This window comes from Acipenser ruthenus, chromosome 6, assembly GCF_902713425.1.
Source record: "Acipenser ruthenus chromosome 6, fAciRut3.2 maternal haplotype, whole genome shotgun sequence".
Classification (NCBI taxonomy): domain Eukaryota; kingdom Metazoa; phylum Chordata; class Actinopteri; order Acipenseriformes; family Acipenseridae; genus Acipenser; species Acipenser ruthenus.
Window position 1 is genome coordinate 70,168,606 of NC_081194.1, and position 18,482 is coordinate 70,187,087.

Sequence of the window (18,482 nt, forward strand, 5' to 3'; positions counted from 1 at the left end):
GATGCGGCCGGAAACCAGATTGCAGAGATTCAAGCAGATTGTTATCCGTGAGATGTTTCATCAGCTTACTGGCTACAGCCCTTTCGAGAGTTTTTGAGAGAAAAGGGAGATTGGAGATGGGACGGAAATTAAATAAGTTAGCTGGGTCGAGGGAGGGTTTTTTGAGTACCGGCGTAACTCGGGCAAGCTTAATGTCAGCAGGAACTGAGCCAGAGTCCAGGGACAGTTTGAGAATGTGCATAATGGAAGGAGCAAGATCAGAGGCACAGCGACGGACAAGGTTAGTCGGCCAGGGGTCCAGGGGGCACATTCCGAGAGTTTCAGAGGATTCAGCAGATTCTTGGGATGGAAGGAGATAACAGCATCAGTAGCGGAGGAGGGAGCAGGGAGATTAATATTAACAGTGATTAAGAAATGGTCAGAGAGAGAGAGAGATCTGAGACTGAGAGATTGGAGATATCAAGGCCCCTGGTGATGAGCAGATCCAGGGTGTGTCCTCGGGTGTGAGTGGGGACGCTGACCGATTGAGAGAGTCCAAAACAGTCCAGAAGCATGTTGAAGTCGGTCACTAGGGGGGAGAAAGGCAAGTCAACATGAATGTTGAAGTCACCTAGGAGTAGGATTTTGTCAGTAATGCAGACGAGGGAGAGGAATTCTGAAAACTTGGCAATAAAACCATAGTTGCTCTTAGGTGGACGGTAGATAACAGCAAGGGTGAGGGACATGGGAGAGGGGAGCTTGATGGCGAGATGCTCAAATGAAGAAAAGAAAGGCAAAGAAAGAACTGAGGAAGCGAGCACAGAATTTGCAACAGCAGTGCCCCCGCCTCAGCCAGTGGGGCGAGGTTTGTCAAAGAGGGAATAGCCCTTTGGGGTGGCTAGATGCAGCGAGTGCATATCATTTACAGAGTGCCAGGTTTCAGCTAGACAGAGAAGATCAAGATTGGTATATGTTATAAGTTCGCTGAGAAGCAGAGATTTGTTAGTCAGAGAGCGACAATTGAAAAAGGAGATTTTCAAGTTTGTAGCAGGCAGCATAGAGAGTGAAGGAGTTAGTAAGGGTACGTGCTGCAGGTACTTACCAGTGTTCATTCTGGGAGTGGAGAAAGAGTGAGCTCGCTTTGTCCATTTGGAGGGATTTGGGAAAGATCCTCACTCCACCTGCCCTCGCTCGGACTGCCACAGCTCAGACTGCCCTTGGACGTGTGGCCCTGAGACGGCTGGCGCTTAGAATGGCTGGCATTCTAAGACACTGATTGCCAATTTATACTATCCTGTAGGCCTGGAGCCGTATACTTAACACACGTTTCTAATCAACCTCCCAATTCAACACAGCGCACAGTCCAGCACACAAAGGTAATCTAAATTTCTATTTTTAAGTGCAGTCTGGTTTACCTTAGCAATCAACGATTTAAACTGTTAAATTAACTGTAATTGACTTACCTATTTCAATGTTGTTTTTCCCCAGTGGCTGGAAACACACACGTCTGTGCAGTTACTGAATACACACAGTTAGGTACCAATTTATGCTAAGCTTAATTTATGCTAAGCCAAACAAAACAAACACCACCCACTGTTAACACAACAATAGCCATGCTATATCGCCCTATACTTTACACACGTTTCTAATCAGCCACCCAATTCAACACAGCCCAGCACACAAAGGAAATCTAAATTCCTATTTTTAAGTGCAATCTGGTGTGCAAAATGTTGATCACTATGTTTAACAGATACCTTGTAAATTGTATCCAGATTCTGACTCGCTTACCATATCTGAAGCTGCACTTTGATCCTGTTTTTTTATGTTATTGTTAATCTGTCCCACACATCACTTGCCATTTTAGAACATTTCACGCAAATTCTGGCAATGTGGTAAATTGGTGCAAGGCAAAACTTGTTATGATAACTATTTGTAATATTTATCTACTATGTAATTTATGGAGAACACTGATGTGGATTTTTGCCTTCAAATTCATGTGCATCAATGTTCATTTAGAATATTTCAGATAGTTTCTCAGCCACACTAAAGAAAATAATTATTACTTCATAATAATGATAATTACTCCATACCACTGTTTTCACGTTGCTAAAGTCTCTCGTTGATCAACCAATGAGCACTGACACAAAGCGAAATGGACGGAGATTTGTGACATGACAAAATGAAATCAGAATGAAAGCTCGGCCAATCAACATGCAGTGATTATACAGATGTTAATGGTGGCCAATAGCAGCTAAGAGAAACAGAAGTAGTATGAGGAAACAGAATGCGAGCATATGAACTGTGCTGAATGAAAGCGCATTTGAGAAACGTTGCTCTAGTGGACTGTGTGAGTAGATGGAATGCATCCACGTTGGATGAAAAGCAGATTAAATAAGTCCCGGTACGGCATCAAAATAAATCCTGGTACAGAGTACCGATGAGTACCGGCAGAATTTCATCCCTGGAGCTCTGTAAACATAAAACTACTCAAACATAATTAAACAGTTTAAGACAGGCAAAAAGTTGTATTAAAAATATATATTTATTTTGCAATTGATGATTACTGGGATAATCTTACATTGATTTAAAAACTGCTACATTCACGATTCGCACACACTGTCCACTGCCAGTCCTACCTACTTTACATTTGTATAGGCAGAGAGTAGACAGGGCTAGCAGAGTTGAAAGGTAGTATTGCCACATGATTTGAATGCAATAAGGAAGGCTGTTCTTGCAAACGCCAGTTATGAGTCCTGAATGTGTTAGTGCACTGAACCTTTACTCCTTGATAACAAACAAACTGTTATTGAATTTAAGCAAGATATTCTTGATATACTGTACATAAGACATTAATCCTGGCCAGAACAGCCTCTGCAATTCAGTCCTGGGTCTCTATCAAGCAGTAATAAATTGTGTGGTGGTTTTGGACTAAAGCACACTAAGGGTATTTGAAAATGTTTATCTTTCTCATCCTTCACATGTCCACTGTAAGACTAATTGGACAGGGTCATTCCGTGACAAATCACACAAAAAAAGTTGGATTTAAAACCCCACCATCGCCGGTTTACACCACACTGGGTTGTTTCAAGCAACAAAAGAACAAAAACATTACGTTTTTAGACTGATCTGGTCAGGAGGTCAAAAGTTATAGAGAGGTAAACATGTGATTGATAGGCATCCATTACCCCCCCCCCCCCCCCCCCGCCCCCACCCCCTAATGTTAATCTCAAAAACGATTTGTGTTACAGACTTATTGTAGGTGTCATCAACCACTTTCTAATCTCTTTATACTGTAACTTTTGACCCTTTGTCCTGATTAGTCTAAAAATGTAAAATAGTTTTTTTTGTTTGTTTGTTTGTTTTTTTGCTGGAAACCCAACATAAGTGCAAAAATTACAAAATATAGTCTGCTTCCTTATACAAACGGTATGTATGGAAATGAACACCCAAGTGACAAAGGGTTTGAAAATCACATCAGCATTTACACAACTAAATGCAGTGCTATCAGTTAGAAGGAATCTATGTTACCCACGACTGTCCTTGATGATACCCTAACCCTACCCTACTAACTAATTCCATATCCTTTGTTACTAAAATTATTATAAGGTTGCATTTTGGCAACTAAACAAATGCTCTTTATTAATAGTATGGATTAGTATCTGTCTTGTATTGTATTTTAATTTTAAATGGAATTGCCTGATTCAGCTTTGAGGTAAATGTGTAATTTGTCAACTAAATTGGCATGCATTCTGCTGAAATATCTTTCCTATCATCAATTTTTATTTACATACAAATTGGCTGAATTCCCTGTACTGCACTTGAGCAAGCTTTATAATTTAGCAAAGTACATGTAACTAATACGCTTCTGTCAAAAGATTTATTTAACCTGATTTCCTTTATTTTTTTTATCAGAGCTATCAGAACTCAATGGACTTATCTTTTTTAAATAAAATTCTTATAATCACTATGTAATGATGTAACACCTGATGTACACCAGCATTAATTTCAATTATATGCCCTTTCCGACATACATTATTAATTATAATTATTAATTATAAATGGTAGTTTCTCTTGCCTTCTCTAGGTATTTTTTATAGACTGCTCACTTACATACATCCAGGTGCTCACACTTTTCTACTGTATATGTCTTCTTTATATCAGATGGTTATTCAAGAACACTGTTGCTGAAAAAGAGACAAAATCAATTATTTGCTGATAACGCTGTGATCTTCTGATGGTTCTGTGAATGTTTCTTCAGGGTTAATCACTGGTGTTGTAATGATGTCCATGGGTAAGGTAACAGAGATGTAAAAAAAGAGGAACATTATGATTAGACTGATGCTGTATAACATGATATCCAGAATACTGGATACGGAAGACCATTTTCACTTAAAAAAGTGACTGTACATGTAAAAAAAAAAAAAAAAGTGCTTATAGTTCAATTAAGGCTGTCTGTAGACAGGATTTTAAAGAAGGGCATGTTTCCCTCTCATTTCAGCTTATGCAGCTGCTTGACATTTCTTTTGCATGTGAATGTACATTTAATCAATATTTAATATGTAGAGGCTGTCATTAGTTCCGTCATGTTTAACTACTTTATTGTTGGAAAGAACATCACAAGTAGGAATATGTACATTCTAAAAGTACTACCTTCCCATGGCAGTGTCAATCATTTTTTAAAATGTTTCTGTTCCAGTATGTGCAAAAAACAAGTACTTGATGTGTGACAGTAAAAAAATACACAGAGTATGGATCTCTGTACCCCCTTTTTTGTCTGTCACCATATGTTGTTGACAAATACCCCACAGTTTATTACTGCAGAGCAGCGTGTTATTGCCAGCAATTTATGCTTCAGCATTTTAAGACTCTGGACTTGGCTCTCTTGCTTCAGTGATAAAAATAGAATAATGACATAAGTGGATTTTTTGTTTGTTACCGTCCAGTGCTCTACATCAGATATGCAGTTCTTTGGTCATGTTTCAGGACCACAGGATGCGTCACAAGAAAAAGGGGGGTGATTTTGATAGAACTGATATTAAAAATTACAAAAGACCTATCTGTAGCAGAGAATTTTCCTTTTTTTTTTTTTACGATCTGCTTGAATAGAACTCAGTTTCCTTACATATGTAATGCCCCCTCCTTTGGCATTACTTGCTCTGTAAGCGGCATTCGAATGTAGACAGGTTGTAGGTTTATTCTGGAGTTGTAGACTGTCCAAGCTATAAAGTCTTCTGAAATATTTTCCATTAAATCAGGGATGGAGGCACGTAAAGGCCAGTTTTGGCCAACTCCTGAATTGTTCCAGTAGTCAGAAAAGTAAACAAATACATTATGTTTAATATCATTATTGAACAGTAAATTGCTTTAACCATGGAGACCTAATCTTCTCTCATTTACTGAATTGACAGTTTACATATACTCTTGACAGTATTAAAATGTCATTTTCATCAGATACAAGCCGTGTGAAATAAGCCATCTGATACAGCCATCAATTCTGATATCACATTGTTATTCACAATCTATTGACCTTTTCAGGGTTTTTTTTTCTGAACCAGCTTAACAATCTATGCAATCAGCATCTCCTGAAATCAGCACAGCCACTTGAAAACTACCAGCTCTCACCATCAGAATAACGCTCGTGCCAGACAGCTGACATGCAAACAAGCGGCCAAATGGGCGAAACAAACATCATGCCTACTGTAACAGGAGTGCTCTTAATAGCCATAGTTTGCAGATGGTAATACGAAAATAAAAATAAAACATGACTACAAATAACAAATAACAAAGAAGATATGATTGTCTTATATGATCTGTTTTCTAATGTGTCTGAATGTTCTTGATTAAAGACATCAAGTCGAAAGGTTGACTTTTAGTCAAGTGTTACTCTATGTATGACTGTTTTAAAAACACTGATGTTAAAAATAATGTTTTAAATCGCCGATATGTAAAGATTTTTATAAATATATAATTGAGAAAAGAAAGAATGAAAGAACACTATGAACCAATACCTTATGTGTTAATCAATACCAGTATTTTTTATGGTTTGTTTTTTTTATATTGGAAACTTGAAACTGAAATATACATTATTATATTAACTTATAACACATCTTTTAAATGTGGTTTTACAGTATTTCAGAATGGAACTTGGTATTCCACTTCCAAAAAATAAAGCAGTTAGTTAAAATATGGTACTGTACAGTGATTCTTTGAAAGCCTTGCTGCTGTTTTAGAACCTGTAACAAAAAGACAGAACTAGTATAACTGGAGTAACCCAAAACAGTGTGAATTGTTTAGGATGATTTGAAATGGATACAGTACTTTTTTTTCTTAATGTGTATTGTTCTAAATAATGGAGACCTTTTTGTTATTGTCCAAAGTACATTTTTGAATAAGGATTTTTTTTTTTTTTTTTTGCAGCACAGTAATGTTTTCCTTAAACTTTACATACACTTCTTTCTGATCATAATACAGCCTCTTAGAGGAGACTCACTAAAATGAAACAGCACCACTTATAATAAACATCATCTAACAAAAGATTATTGTGTTTGAGCTAATGCATAATTCCTTTCATTTACTACTATGTTGGGAATTGAGAGAGTTTAGTTGCACATCGATTTACTGTGAAAAGAGAGAACCATGCAATTAAAAACAACACTTAGGAGCAATGTTACTTATTGGCTTTGTTTGCCAGACAGTATATTGTCTCTTGAGTGAACCTAGGTAAATCACAAAGCGTCATTGCTGCTAAGAAATTGGGTTTTGTATTGATACAGTATTTCAGGTCTTAAGCAGAATCATTTGGGAATTGTTATCAATTAGAAATGTGCAGTCATTGAAACTGTTTGGGGATTCCATCTCTTGCTCAAACTAGATGATATTTTGGTAACAGAAGAAACATCTTTATAAAGCCACTCTACATCCTAGTGACAGCATTTTTAAAATAAAAAGCCAGCAGAAAATGATCTTTAGATCTTGCTGCTAACAGTTGTTACTATGGTTTTTAAAGCTTACTGCAGATGTACCAACACAGATAGTGAATGGAGCAAAAACATGAATTAGAAGAAAAACGTGTTCTACATGATGGCAGATGCATTGATTATTGTGACGAAGTGTCATTTAGCTTCACAGTGTTGAAATCATAAAGTACAATACAAAGTCAAATCTTTAGATGCCAAAATAAAAAATGTGGCCATTTTACATTTTTTTGCAGATCAGATGCAAGCTTCTCTATTGGAAAATGGCGAAGAGGGAAGGCTGCTGATGTTATGTGTTGCTTTAAGAAGCTATAGTATTTTACACTTGTTCCATCCACTCACACACGGGGAACATGAGTGTTTAGTAATACTGTACTAAATTAAACTTTTTTTACTTTTAACATTTTTCTTTTAAGTAACTACAGTATTTACAACCTACTGACCAGCCATAACTATAAAATACTCAATAGTGGTACATTTAGAAATCACATTTTTAAAGAAACTGTAAAATTCAATGACATAATATATGGGGCTATGGGGCTGATATAAGGATAGGTGTAGTGCAGACAATTGCGGCTGCAAAATCCAAATTGCCTAGCAGCCAGGCAATTATTGTGCACTGTGGCCTATGTAAGCTTAAGTGCAATGCAAGTTACTCAACACGCATAAATAATGAGCTGCAATCATGATAATGAGCTTCGCTATGAGTGCTGCCTGTGCATCGGGATATTCCGCACTTACAGCTCAGAGGTGAGGTGAGTTAGGAGTGGAGGATTTGTGGAGCACGAAACTCAAACCAAACAGAAAAACATGTCAGAGGAGGGGCAGCAAAGTTTTCTGAGGAGAAACTGAGAGTCCTTATGGCTGAGGTAACTACCAACATCAGTTATGCTACCAAAGAGACCATATGGTCCTCTATAGTGGAGAAGATCAATGCTGTTGGTTTTACCAGGAGGACAGTCAGCCAGGTGATTAAAAATTTAAATTCAACCGGCATCCCAAACAAAGTGACCCTGGGTTTGAATATGGAGGGTATTCTCTGTCTTGCCCTTCTCCTCCAAAGGTTGTCCTGCCCAACAAGAGCCAAGCGTCGCAGCACCAGGAAGTGTACCACAGCAGCCATCCTGAGGCCAATGACAGGTCTCTGAAGGTGTGTGGTTTTATACAGCTCTTATTTGCTTCTATATGAGTTTGCACCTTGTAAGAGGAGGTGCAAAGTTTTTGGAGGGTCAGAAATTACCCAAGTGCAAGGCAAAATCCTCATCTCATTATAATGTTTGCACCCACTTAGTATTCCAGATCCCCGCCCAATTCCATGCCTTTTTCTTCATCTGAATATCATTTAAATGGATTAAAGACGGGTGTTTTGCAGCCACAAATCACTTTGCACTTATCCTCACATCAGCCCCTGTAACTCTTTTTCTAAGAGTTTCTTATTTAAATTTTTGTTATTACATTTTACAAAGTTTATTTTACATATCCTACCATTGAGTTTGTTATAGCATGTTGTAAAGCTAGGATTTTATTTCTGTATCTACCTTCCCTATCTGAAATGACTATACTGGAAGCATTCAGATGCATATCAGCTTAGGAATCTTATTAAGTGAGTTAATAATAATAATAATAATAATAATAATAATAGTAATAGTAATTGTAATTGTAATTGTAATTGTAATTATTATTATTATTATTATTATTATTATTATTATTATTATTATTATTATTAGTCACACCTTTAAAGAAAGCTGGGTTAATCTGTGTTTGACTGTGAGAATCAGAAAAGTTCTTTAAGGGTAACAAATATTCTTATCTTAATAAGACAGCAGAGTCATTGTGAGCAGAACTGTAAATCACAGGTGGGTGGGAGAGATACGAGAGGACGCGGGCACATGACTTCATTCATTTCAGTTATCCTTTCTTTCAATTGCAATTGTGTGCTTCATATTTCCTTGCTATTTCTATCTAGAACCAGAGAGACGTTGCAGCCTCAATAGGATTATAATGATGGTAGCATCATCGCCTCTCCAGCAATGATGCAAGCCAACCAGCGTGCTTAATAATATGGAATTCTAACCTTTAGGGTTTTATCACAGGCAAAACAAAAACATAGGTTGTATTCCTACAAATCCAAGTAGTTTTAAATGCACAGAAAGTACATGATTTGGCATATAAATGTAGTTTCTAGTTAGCCTGCAGTTTCAATTACTTCTGGGGATCTTTTGTATTGTAGAAGCCTTACTGTAGGTACTGTATTTCAGATGTCAGATAACACATTATAGCCCTTACTCACCAATAAAATAATGTGTTGATGCTTTATAATTCATTACTGTAGCTTTGTTAACATTATGATCAACCCCCATTTATTCTAGGTTATTTAGGTTTTTTCACGATATGCAAATAATTCAAGTACAAGGCTGTAGATAAATTCATACATCCAACTATTGGAGTGGTACTAAAAAGCAGCAGTACATTTTCATCTATAGTGTTGCATAATTTAAACACTACCCAAAGTCACAAAGATCAGGGCATGCAGCCTCTTTTCAAGTATTTGAAGTTTTGTTTTTTAAATCTCCAAATATTATGCAGAGTTGCTTCTCCGCATAATAGTTGATAACATCCGACACACAACAATCACGAAAGCAAAACATAATCATTAGTACTGTGTCAGGGTGCTTAGGAAGAATCAATATAAATGCATTATGCATGCTGAGTTTCAAATGACTCCACAGAAGTTCTTACAAATGATCAATGCAAAAATAAATAATCCAGTGAACTCTAAGGCATGGCTGTTGCTGCTGTGTCATGGTGCAAATGCACGTGGAGGTAATATGAGTAGGTAGCTGTATACTATTTGTTTCATTAATAGAAAAAAACATAATGACTTGTCTGTACCTGTGAAATTGTTGCTCATCAAAGCATTTTTCCATTCCAGGCTGTTCACAGACACTTTTTAACAGGGAGTATAACAGGGATGATGGCAATAGTAAGGCATGATTTGCCATGTCATCTGTACATGCATAATTGGTTATCGGTGGTTCTAACTGCATGTTTTATAGAGCAAATGACCGGACCTATTAAGTCATACACTGGTGTCATATAAAGAACATTTACCATAATGAACATTATCATATTCATCATAGTAAAGTTAAGTTCTTACCTGTAAACAAGAACACGTTTAAAGTTTGAAACTCATTGTCTGGAGCTTAGTGTTATTTACATTATCATCGATACACTGCAGTTTGTGGTTCAAGCTACATCTGCATATTGTTAGTGGATGGAATTCAAAATTATTTTTTAAAAAACACCATTTTCTTATATCAATACAGTACGAGCATCATTTTAATAGCAAAACTGTATTGATCTTAAGTATTTCAATTTTGCAGAAATTTTGCTCAACATTTCTAGAAATGTATTTCAAGGGCGATTCTCATCCCTATCATTAAACCTGCATTATGCCACACTCGTTCTAGTGCTCAATGCTGAAGACGCAATCAGGCTGCATTATGCCACACTCGTTCTAGGCAATGGCAGAAGACGCCACCAGGCTGCGGGACTGGATCCTGGACAATGCTGGACTGGAGGCCCAGTCTATGCCCATAGTCATCCGGGTCCTGTGGATGATGGACAGGGAGTGATGGGAGGCATATGAGAGGGAACACACCCCAAACACCTTGGAGGAAGGTGTGGAGTTGGTCCTCAGCTACCTGGAGGCAGCTACAAACAGAACAGCAGCCCAGGAGCAGGGTCTCCAGCAGACGAAGAATGCCTGCTATCCCTATCTCCACCAGCAGAGGAAAAGTGCCTGCTGGTTTCGCCTTCAGAACCGCACCAGTCCCCTGCAAGAGAGGGAGACCTGCACCAGTCCCCTGCAAGAGAGGGAGACCTGCACCAGTCCCCTGCAAGTGAGGCAGAGCCGCACCAGTCCCCTGCAAGTGAGGCAGAGCCGCACCAGTCCCCTGCAAGGGAGAAAGAGCCACACCAGTCCCCTGCAAGAGCAGGAGACTACACGCTGCTCCCACCTCCGTCGCCAGGAGACTACACGCTGCTCCCACCTCCGTCGCCAGAAGACTACATGCTGCTCCCACCTCCGTCGCCAGAAGACTACATGCTGCTCCCACCTCCGTCGCCAGAAGACTACATGCTGCTCCCACCTCCGTCGCCAGAAGACTACATGCTGCTCCCACCTCCGTCGCCAGGAGACTACATGCTACTCCCACAGGAGCTGCCTCTGCCTCCACCACCTCCACCAGAAGCAGAGCTGCCTCTGCCTCCACCATCTCCACCAGGAGCAGAGGAGCAGGAGCTGCCTCTGCCTCTACCACCTCAACCACTTCCACCACCAGGAGGAGAGCAGCAGGAGCTGCCTCTGCCTCCACCACCTCCACCGGCAGGAGCAGAGCAGCAGGAGCTGCCTCTGCTTCCACCACCTTCACCGGCAGGTGCAGAGCAGCAGGAGCTGCCTCTGCCTCCACCACCTCCACCAGGAGCAGAGCAGCAGGAGCTGCCTCTGCCTCCTCCACCAGCAGAGGGTGAATACCTGCTGCTTCTGCCTTCACCATCATGGGAGGACTGCTTGCCCCTCCCACCTCCACCAGCAGAGGGTGAATACCTGCTGGTTCCGCCTTCACCGCTGTGGGAAGATTGCTTGTTGCTCCCACTTCCACCGCCCAAGGATGCCTGCCTTGCACCGCCCAAGGATGCCTGCCTCGCACCGCCCAAGGATGCCTGCCTCGCACTGCCCAAGGATGCCTGCCTCGCTTCGCCCAAGGCCTGCCTTGCATCGCCTGGGGCTGCCTGTTGCTCTGCATCGCCTGGGGCTGCCTGTTGCTCCGCATCGCCCAGGGCTGCCCGTTGCTCCGCATCACAGCAGGAAGTACCTTGGCTGGAACCCCACCAAGGGGAGCTGCCGGCCACGAAGAAGGGGGAGGAGGTCTGGAGACCACCAACCCCAGCAGCAGTTTAGCTGCCGGAGATCGAGGTCAGGAGACCTGCTCCCACTGCAGCACTTGCGCTGCAGAAAGTGCTGTGGCCGGAGCCCCACGGGGAGGATCTGCCGGCTACGAAGAAGGGGGAGGTCAGGGGACCACCTGCCCCCGCAGCTTTTCCGCTGCCAGGACTGCCCCGGCTGAAGGAGTCAGTCTGGGAGCTGTCGGCAGTTATGCTGACAGCATTGCCAGTAGCAGCCTGGTTACTGGCAACATTGCCGCCCGTGAACCCCTTAAAGTCCCTGTTCTTGGCCCGGGACTTTAAGCAAGACTTTGGGGATTTTAAGGGGGGAGGTGGCCGTTGAGGCCATGTGTGCTGCGCACAAGGGGGGGTATATGTGGCAATGTGCCCCACCCCTGTGTGTATTCTTGTGTTTTATGTTGTATGTTACGTGTGTTAATGTTGGTGTATTGTATTTGGTACACGGGATATGATGTGGGTAATGAGCACAAGTGTTTAAAATGTATAATTTTATTTAGGCACGGGGATTGCACTACACTTCACGTGCATTTAAAGTACTTTAATATGTGAACATGGGGTTTTCACAGATTAGTTCACGTGCTGGGATTCAAGTGAATAATTAATTGGTATTTGAATCCCAGCACAATATATAGATGCACATTTAATTCACTCGGTGTTGTGTGTTCGGTGAGTGGAGAATGGGTGTGGAGAGGAGAGAATTTAAAAAACTAAACTAAGGAAAAAGTAAATTTAAGTTTCTTTTATTCACCGTGTTTGTTTGTCTGTCCGTCCACTGTTTGTTTAGTGTTAATCTGTTTTGTTTGTCTATTTATTTTGGCCTCAAGTGCTGTGTCCTGTTTTCTGTTTAAAACCTTTTGTTTGTTTATTGAACGCACTGAGTGCAGCCATTGCGTCTCAGTTTCAATCCCAGTACTGTCTGTCTCTGTGTTTCTTTCTGGCCTGATGTCATCCACTACTACCTGCTTGTCACAATTCCTCATGAAGCTAATGATGCTTCTTTGAAAATGGCTGCCTGTATGTCATGGATGATTCGAGATCAGGCAGTAACGTTTTGGTTTGTCTTTTCTCGGCAGTAAGTCACGTTGCTATTTGTGTATTCGGATAGTCACGTCTTTTGTTGCCGATTTCGATACACACATCAAGATGCAGGCTGTTTTTGAGAAGCAAAAAATTGTTCAAAAAGTGCGTCTTAAATTTGAAGGAATACGGTAATTGTAGCTGAGTCTTTGAAGAACACAACCGAGGACTGTGTTACGACATTATTTATGGGTCCTAATAAGGGATGTACAAAGCCATGACAGTAGCTCAAGGCACTGTTACTCCAGTCCAGAGACAAGGGCATTAACCAGTGAGGTTTGCTATTAAAATGCAGAATAGGGTGATCATGCAAAAGACCAGAGACTCACTGTTTCTTAGGAGAACTAAAGCTTTTGGAAAGCATTTGGTCTTTCTCTACAGTACAAACTTGATCTGATAATTCTCAGTTACACTAGATCACAATCTAACAATTTTCTCAGGGGAAAAAAACAGAATTATTTTCCCTTAGTTTGAATAACAATTAAATAATTAACTATTTGCCAAGCACAAACAAATTAAGGCTAAATTCATACACAGGAAGCAATATAATGATGTTTATTATTATTTGTTGGCTTTTGAAAAAAAAAAAAAACTGCTGTGAAATGGCTGATATAAACAAGCACTTGCTCTTTTGAAGGTTTCAGTAGTTGAACATGTCTCTTATGTTAGTGAATTATTGAAGACTGGAGGGTAACTGTCAGCCTGTTTCTAAGCTGCAAGAGTAAGAACCCCATCCTGAGATTTACAAATTGTCAGTGCTGGATGCTATGCTGCTTTGAACACACATCTAAAACTTGTAGTAAAAGGACAGAAGGTGCAATTAAAGAAACTGGGATAGACACAGGACTAGTCTACACTAGTTTTAGAAAAACAAAAATGTTTTTGTATTTCTGATGGGATCCTTACAGATGAGGTGAATTAACTTATTGATGCTATTACAAATTACGTTGCAGGTTGTAAGTTTTATTTATTTTTTTGTTTTTTCAAAATGTTAGGGTTGCTGTCTCACTTTTATTTCAATAGCAAATAATTACATTTCTTTGTTTCTAGATTGTAAAAGAAGTTTTTCTTATAGCACATTATTAATTTAATAAAAAAAATAACCACAACTGATATAGGATGTCACAATTGCAGCAGTTTCGATCTATTGTAATAAATGTGGTGTAAGGATTAATGCATGATAACCTAGCTAAAATAGAAATGGGGACTGTGACAGGATGGCTGGGTGGACAGAGACTCAGAGACAGTAAAACTGCAGTTTAAGCGCTGCCGCGCATTTTTAATAAACACAAAATAAAAAGGTTTAACAAAAACAATCACGAACCACAAAAATGAAAAACACAAAACCCTCACCCAAGCAGTGCTATCACGGTGAGTTCTTTTTAAACAAACATTTCAGGCCCCTGTGTCTCTCTCCCAGGCTCCCTTATATACCATGTGGCCAGGGTTGATTGAGAACTAATAATTCAATCAACACCTGGCTACATTCTGCACATGTATTTGGCAGGGATAGGAATTAACCCTATTCCTGCCAACCACCACCACAAACACATCCAAGACAACCAGGGCTGGAATCTTAATTTCCAGCCCTGCCATATCTAACACACACTTCCATATTTACACATTCAGGGCTTCTGCCCTGCCACAGGGACTTACCTTTAATGTGCCCCGTTACTGCAAACTTTCCTGAAACTAATAACTATTATGTAACAAGTTGTATGAAGAAATATCAATGTTGACATTGCATTAACATAAACTTTTGATACATTTTATTTTATATTCTATACCTAGGATTCGTTAACTCAAAGTTATCTAGGGAACTTATTGGGGCACAACAGTTCTGGGGTAGACCGCTGCACTGGAAAAGCCACAGACCCAGTTGAAAAAGCTGTATGACTGCAGAGGGGTTGCAATGCTGTAGTCTACAACCTAAAGCTATGTAATATATGTTTACTCTGGGTCCCTAGTCTGTAAATTAATATATTTTATCTTAACACTTTGACATCTGGAATACATTTTAAAAGGCGATGTTTTTTTACATACTTTCCACATACATTTGTATGATGTTTCGAGTCATTTGGAGTAGTTCTGAATTCTCTTGTTTCAATTCATGTCTTTCTATAAATACATTGTTTTGAGCTTGCTGGAACAGGCCTAGTTGATTGGCCATTGCTTTTGCTTCCTGATTATAATGCATGTTTTCATTGAAATAATTAAATAGTCAATTCATATTACAGTAGATTTACTTGTTTACACCTGGCGTTCTACATTAGTTATGATACAAATCAAAATTTGGCCTGGTCTATTTCCTTGTCCTAGTTAATTAAACACAACTTCTCAAACTCCTAGTAATGGGGACCAGTTACCTCTGGAGATGTGTATTTATACTGCATAAACACAGATACAAAGGCAAGCTAAATACATAATGTTTGTAGCATTGTATGGGTTCTATTATAAGTTGTATGCCTTTACATCATTGTTGAATGGTCTGTGTTTCGTCTTCTTTTCTCAGGGTATGGACATGCAGCCCCCAGCACAAACGGAGGGAAGGTGTTCTGCATGTTCTACGCCCTCCTGGGGATCCCCCTCACCCTGGTGATGTTCCAGAGCCTGGGCGAAAGGATCAACACCTTTGTCAAGTACCTCCTTCACCGCATCAAGAAGTGCCTTAAGATGCAGCGGACGGATGTATCCATGGCTAACATGGTGACCATCGGCTTCTTCTCCTGCATTAGCACACTGTGCATCGGGGCAGCAGCCTTTTCCCACTACGAGGACTGGAGCTTCTTTCAAGCCTATTACTACTGCTTTATCACGCTCACCACCATTGGCTTTGGGGACTATGTGGCCCTGCAGAAGGACCACGCACTGCAGAACAACCCCCAGTATGTGGCTTTCAGCTTCATCTACATCCTCACTGGCCTGACGGTCATTGGGGCCTTCCTGAACCTGGTTGTGCTCCGCTTCATGACCATGAATGCAGAGGATGAGAAGCGTGATGCTGAGCACCGCGCCTTGTTTACCCGCAACGGACAGGCCAGCAGCACGTGCAGCCCTGTCGACCCCCCGGCCACGGCAGCCTCCGCAGGTCGAGGCTTCCGCAACGTCTACGCTGAGGTGCTGCACTTCCAGTCCATGTGCTCCTGCCTGTGGTACAAGAGCCGGGAGAAGCTGCAGTACTCAATACCCATGATCATCCCCAGAGATCTTTCCACCTCAGACAGCTGCGTGGATCAGAGCGATGGCTCCCCAGGCAGGTTCCCCGAACTGCGCTCCAACGGCTGTGTCTGCAACATGCAGCAGCGCTCTGCCATCAGCTCTGTGTCTACCGGGCTTCCCAGCCTCTCCGCTTTCAGGGGACTTATGAAAAGGAGGATCTCAGTGTAGCCATTGGAATACTTTATTTTATTAACATTTTCCACAAAGGACAATGAGGAAAACTTTATTATTTTAGCAAAATTTTAAAAAATGCTTTGAAAGCTTTCTAGAATCTCAAGAACCATTACATTATCAGTGCACTAGAGCGGCCATTTTGAAAAAAGCTTTGAAACAGATTTTAAAGTTCTAAGTGTAAAAAGCTGTCAGGATGTTAACAATGAAAAGAAAAAATACAGGTAGATTATCTAAACAGTTGTAGCAACACGTGGGGAGCACATTTTCCGGAGCCCCGCTACTTACTCTTTAAGACCAGCTATCTCAAAAAAAATATCTGTTCAGTGCTCTTTATGACACACCAGGCAACCAATATACACCTCCTAACATTAACATTGTTTAACAACATTTGACAACATTTTCTGTCTAGGTAGCGTAGCATGTTTTCTTTTCTATTAAAGCCACGTGTTTAATTCTAGATAATAAACTGCTGATTACCAGAACAGCTTTGTATATGCTGTATTTATAGGAATGAAAATCTTTATAATTTTCAGAAATGAATAGGATAATTTTGGAGAGGGCCTATTTTTACACTTAGTAAGGTTAACCCAGTTTTATCGTGTTACTTGTGTGGTGGCCGGCCCAACTTTACAGTGGACACATTTTTTCTGCTTGGGTGTTTTACGATCCAATTCACACTGAATGTTAAATGCTACTAAGTTAATTTTACATATGCACCTTAATATTCTGTTGATTCATTGTATAGTTGGCCATGATGTATTTGAATTCACTTTTTACCCAGAGCATGTTGGCTCATTTAGTGTAGGGGTAGTTTCATCACTGCAGCACTTTGGTATGCCAGACCTCCTTTAGGCATTGATTCTACTTAGAATTCAGGAATCAAATTACAGTACTGTATAATACAATAATGGAATAGTGGCATTTTATCAAACAATATAATCTATTTCTTAACAAATATTGTGTGTTAAAATACAAAATAAACTATTTTACAGATGTATAATTGATGTTTTTTGAGGATTAAACTGCAACAGATATTCACCCACAGTTTGGAACCTGATCTAGACCTGGACACTTTAAGCATGGGAAAAACAATGCCAGTATACATTATTTCAGTTCCTTTAGCTGTATATGTCATGTCTATGGAAATGCTCATTATGTTATTTGGTTGAAGCAATATGTTACAGAATCCCATTCCAATCTGCTTTAATTTCGCTCTGCTGCTTAAACTGAAAATGACATTGAAATTTCTTCTGATAAATAAAACACCGAATTGTTGTATCATTCTGCATTGGTCAAAATGGCCTTTTCTATGAATTATCAAGTTATTTCAATGGCTTAATTGGCTCATCTATGGCTTTATCCCATTATATGTGACACTCTGTGATCATACATGCCTAAATGTGTTTAATGTGGATTGAATGTTTGATTCAAATGCCAATAATTATTAACAGTCACTCCAGCCAAATAACTAGTATTATTAAATTAAAAAAATTGTATTTAGACAAATATGTAGACTACAGTATTTTTCACAAACAGATGTGTATAGAAAATGTAAATAAATAAGACACTAAAGTACATTTTGATCATTTTTGTTTGATATAAATTTGTTTTTTGTTACACCACTTTCTTATTGTTGAAGGGCCATTTGGTTTGTTTCACATTCTACACCAACATCCTTATAATATAATACTGTATATCTATATCAGTATTGCCAACTCTCTCAACTTCATCGCGAAACACGCAATTTCTAAGTTAAATTAAGACCTGCTCGCGATCTCGCAACAGTAATGTGGGATCTCTGGATTTTTTGCTTTTCAAAAGGCATACGTTAGTCATAGCGGAAAACTCAAAGAAGCAGAAACACTGTAGGTGCAAATTCAACTGAGACTGGAGCAGTTGCTTTCCAGCTCCTTCATATTGCTAAACATGCAACACTCCAGTAGCTGTCCCCGCAGCAGTAACAGGTACAGTAATAGATCATGTTGTCTGTAGTGTTGAATGGTGATCTGGATTGTCTGGTTTTGTGATGCATTTTGAGAAGCACTAATAGAGGTTTGTAAGAGATTTGAGGTGTTATAGACACAATATAAG

At 39.8% G+C, this 18,482-nt stretch overlaps 1 protein-coding gene across 1 annotated transcript in view; it reads left to right on the plus strand.

The window, feature by feature from the left end:
• Positions 1-17,966, plus strand: part of LOC117410756 (potassium channel subfamily K member 3-like) — a 41,582-nt gene extending 23,616 nt beyond the window's left edge. The window contains exon 2 of the mRNA XM_034017541.3: positions 15,511-17,966. Coding sequence (XP_033873432.1) covers positions 15,511-16,385 — 875 coding nt within the window. The 3' untranslated portion in view covers positions 16,386-17,966. The remainder of the gene's footprint in view (positions 1-15,510) is intronic.
• The last annotated feature ends 516 nt before the right edge of the window (positions 17,967-18,482 follow it).